Source organism: Nestor notabilis, unplaced genomic scaffold, assembly GCF_000696875.1.
Source record: "Nestor notabilis isolate BGI_N333 unplaced genomic scaffold, ASM69687v1 scaffold27777, whole genome shotgun sequence".
Classification (NCBI taxonomy): Eukaryota; Metazoa; Chordata; class Aves; order Psittaciformes; family Psittacidae; genus Nestor; species Nestor notabilis.
The window spans coordinates 33027-37226 of NW_009936442.1; the positions used below are offsets into that span (position 1 = coordinate 33027).

The 4200-nt window shown below is 46.4% G+C and overlaps 1 protein-coding gene across 1 annotated transcript in view; it reads right to left on the minus strand.

The window, feature by feature from the left end:
* The window catches only part of LOC104408692 (fibrinogen-like protein 1), a 5731-nt gene extending 2128 nt beyond the window's left edge, over positions 1–3603 (minus strand). Inside the window, exons 1-5 of the mRNA XM_010018361.1 lie at positions 3529–3603; positions 2938–3148; positions 1828–1987; positions 183–280; positions 17–105 (exon numbers count right to left, since the gene is read on the minus strand). Of these exons, the coding sequence (XP_010016663.1) occupies positions 17–105; positions 183–280; positions 1828–1987; positions 2938–3148; positions 3529–3603 (633 nt within the window). The remainder of the gene's footprint in view (positions 1–16; positions 106–182; positions 281–1827; positions 1988–2937; positions 3149–3528) is intronic.
* Between the last annotated feature and the right edge of the window lie 597 nt (positions 3604–4200).

A 4200-nucleotide genomic window follows, 5' to 3' on the forward strand; every position in this document is an offset into this window, starting at 1 on the left:
GCTCTTCATTTCTCACCTGCTCATCTGCAAGCTGGACATTTTCATAGACCGCGTAACGCGTTTCCCCATGCCAGTCCATCAAGTCAATCTTTAGTGAGCTCTCCCCTAAACACAAAGTGGTGTCCTGTCAGAACTACCTCATGCTAATCGGAAAGAAATCTGTGGAGGAAAAATACTTGCACCTCTAGTGAGCAGGTCATAGATGTGGTCGTTGCCCAGCCAGTATTCACCATTCTTGCCCTGGAATTTTCCAAATCCCAGTTTGTAATCATCCCATTTCCTGCAGTGAGATACAAATACCAGTTTCAGCATGTGAGGGAACTAGACAGTTTGTGACACTTGGCTATGGAAACAAGTAAAACTTCATCTGTACCTCTAGACACTGTTTTCTACAAGTATCTGATTCATCACAAGCTGAGCTGAGGTTTGTCACTCTGCCTTAGAATTAAGTACAACCCACAGCTTACTTCTGCTAAACCTGTGCACACATATATTGGGATCAAACCTTCATACTGCCAGATGCAGTGCTTGCAGAATGAGGTTGTCAGTTAGATGGAAAGGGAAAGTAGCAGCTGTCATACTGGTCTTTAGCAAAACATGAGAAATTGTTCTTCAGCAAGTCATAACTGAAATGCACTCCTGGCTGGGAATGAATGTTGCAATCTAAAATATGCTGCATTCCTGGATGTATGATGTGGTATGGTGAAGAATCAGAAACTTAATAGTTTCTGCAATAGTAGCTGCAAACGAAAGCTTCCAGATGGAGTTGAAAGGAAAATATCTGGGTTTGTTTTGTGTCCTGTTCTGTTTAGATCTATTTTTGATTCATTGACTACTCCCACCTCTGCTTTTTTGCAGAATAATTGTTTGGGTGTGGTAACTTGTCCTTCAAAGATATATACTTACTTCTCGTCAGCATTCTCTGGCTTCATCTTTCTAAGAGAAATTTCCTGCTGTTACTTTCTCCTCATCATTTCATTCTTGTAAAATCTCCTCTGTCATTTATGTATTATCTTAGATATTCACATATACTTCTATGTATCATCATTTCCAGTGTTACTAACCTCATGTTTATGCCCTCTCTCATGTTATTGGGGATATTAATTCTGCCTGAACTTCACACTAGCCAATGCTCCTCTTCAGGTTGTTTTTCATTCACCTGTGTGGAGAGCTGAACTACCATGGCTAGGCAGCTACCATGGTCTGGGCAAGCCATCTCAAAGCCAGTTGAAGTAGCTTTGCAATAGACTGCACTCTCTGTAAGAGGCACTAGACATGCCCTGAAGCTGTGATAGTGAATTAATCTGCATTATGATATTTCTTCTTTACTATGCTACCAGAGCATCTCTCCTCTGGGAGGTTTCCCGGTGAAAGTCACCTCCCTGGGATTTTGCATAGAGAAAGGACAATCTGGACCAGTGGTTTGGCATCTTTTTGAGTGTTCTGAATAAGAAAACAAGCGTTACAGCATGCTGAACAAAAATTCCTGATACGAGAGCAGATAATATGTTCAACAGGTATTAGTCTGTGTGCTGGCAGCAGATACCTGCCCATTTGGAGCCTTTGACAGTCTCCATTAACAGTAAAACCAATATGCACACACAGATACACTTACACAAATGCAGAGAAGCCATGGAAAAGGCGTTATAGGTCCCTTTTGAGGATGGTGTCCTGCTACCAGTATGTACCACTAGATTGTCCTAATGCAAAGAGCTACCATCACTGAGTATAGTCTTGCACACTCTGCTTCTCAAAGGCAGGGTTTGCCAGGCAGCAGGGCAGGGTGGGAGCTGTAGGTGCGACTGTAAGCCCTGTGGGTGCACCCACCTGTTGAAGTTCTCCTTGCCATTGCTGCGCCGCTGAATGACGGTCCAGCCCCCGCCGTCAGACATGTCACAGTACACCAGGAAAGGCTCTCGGTCTGCCCTGGGCCTGATCCGGTAGTAGCCGTTTTTGGTGTTCTTCCGAAAAAAAAGAATGGTACCAGCTTGTTAAACAGGGCAGGGGAAAGCAAAGGGGTACGTGCAGCCAGGGGAAGACATTGCTGAAAAGCTGCCTGGGACAAGGACACTTGGTCAACCTGTGTATAGCTCTGCAAGCCCTGCAAAGCCCAAGCAAATGGTTCAGTAAGGGAGTAGCAATGCTGGTTGTGAACTGCTGGGCCTGACGAAGAGCAGCAAGGTTGAGAGCCTTCACAGCTGAGGGAGTCATTCCCAAATCTTTGGTGAGATAGGGGTTGGCTGCAGCGCAGGCTGGGCTTTAGAATGGGAGCGATGCAGGACCAGGACTGGCTCTGTCAGCAAGATCGTTCGCAGTGAGGCTGATTTCCAGCTGTACTTCAGATTGACTGAGGTCCAAGAGGCTAAGCTCCTGTGACCAGCTCTACCAGGGCTGTATCAGGAGAGCGCCTTTCAGAACCTCGGCGCTACACACTTTCAATGTAATGTCCATGAAGGATAAAATCTTGGTCAAAGGCCATGATTCCAGTTCTCAAAGTGACAAACAGGTTTCAGCACCTGCGGTTGAGCCACGTACTCTGGGCTCCTGTAAGTCACTCAAGGGAAATGGGCTCTTCAAGAGCAGGACCCATCTCTCCCTAAAGCAGATGTCTAAAGTAGGGCTGACAGAAAACATCTGAGAGGTGCCTGCTCATCTCTGCACCACAATTTCATGTGAAAAACCCAGCTGCAGGCTGTATTTGGGTGGTAGCTGCATAAAGCTGCCCAGCTCTGGCCCCAGGGGATGGCTGTTGGTACCAAGGCCACCGCTGCTGGCCAGTCTGCCCTTCTCTTCCCATGTATGTGAGTTTTAAAACACAATTCACTTCAAAAATGCTAAAACTTTTAGCAGAAATAAAATATGACACCTGGGGCACTGCAGGATGAAATAAATACTGTTGTGAGCTGAAATTTCCACACATGCTACTGCAGACTGTACCTTGGTCATAGACTATCAAATTTCCACTGGTTGTGGGTAGAAGTGTCTTATGCTGCATGCTCCTGTTGCCTGAGAACAGCCCACTGTTTGTTCTATGGTAGGTGTTCTCCAGGATGTCCTTCAGTTGCAGTTCATATAAGAAAAGCAAGTCTTGAAGCTGTTTTAACCTTTGTCTTAATTTATTGTTGTCCAGGAGGCAGATATCTTTTTCCTATGGAGGAAATAAAAGAACCCCCCCCATACTTCAGTCAGTGGTAGGCACAGGGAGGCAAGAGAGAACAGTATCTGTCTCCTCTTGACCCTAACATGTCACACTGCCCCTGTGGATCAAGACAACTCGATGGAGGTCTTCTACGATACACAAATCTTGCACAGCAAGGGCTGCTGAACAGAACCCAGTGGAAAAGGGTTTTCTGTAATGACCTTGTCACTTCTCAAAGCATCCCAGAATATGACCAGATACACAGAAAATTACTTTGGACAAAAATTGTATGTCTCAACCCCCATTTAATGAACTCAGAGGGAGTGTTTGCAGACTATGAATGACAAACCATTGAGAGGTCATACAGACACTAACTAAATGATACGCACCGAAAACCTGGGTGCAGGTGAGCCGAAGCTGACCAGCAGAAGGAGCAGCAGCAACCAGGGCATCATCACACTCATTTCTTATCACCTGAAAAGAAGCATTGACAGGCTGCACGGGAGGTTTCTTTGGCTCCTCTCACAACTTAATCCCCCCTCACAATCACGTTTAATTCCCCAGAAAATGCTGCAGGATTTGTTAAAGAGGTTGCTTGAAACTACAGGCAGTACAAAAGTGGGGGAAAAGATGCATGTCTGGGAGGAGCTGAAGCACCAGTGCAGTGTGCTGGCAGAGGGACTGAGGCTTTGGTCCAAGCTCCTGTTCCCTGGAAAAATAAATACCTGGTATGACTCTCCAGCAGCCCCTGCCCCTTCTCCCATATGCAGGAGGGAAGTTACTCAGCAGTAACACCTCCTTGGAGCACTCCTCGCCAAACTGGCTGGCCAAAATCACACTGTCCTTATTCAATCCAAACTCCCCAAAGATAAGAGGAATTTTGCCTCCTGGCTGAGTGAACGTAGGTGTTGCCCCTCCTCAGTCCATGGAGCAGCCTGTCAGAGTGGGACTGCTTTGGAGGCTGGGGGCAGAAGTCACAGGTGGCACAGAGTGGGCATGGGATAGTTTTAGCTTGGACTTCAGTGGAAGAGATCTGTGCTGCCAGCCAGCACACAGATGGG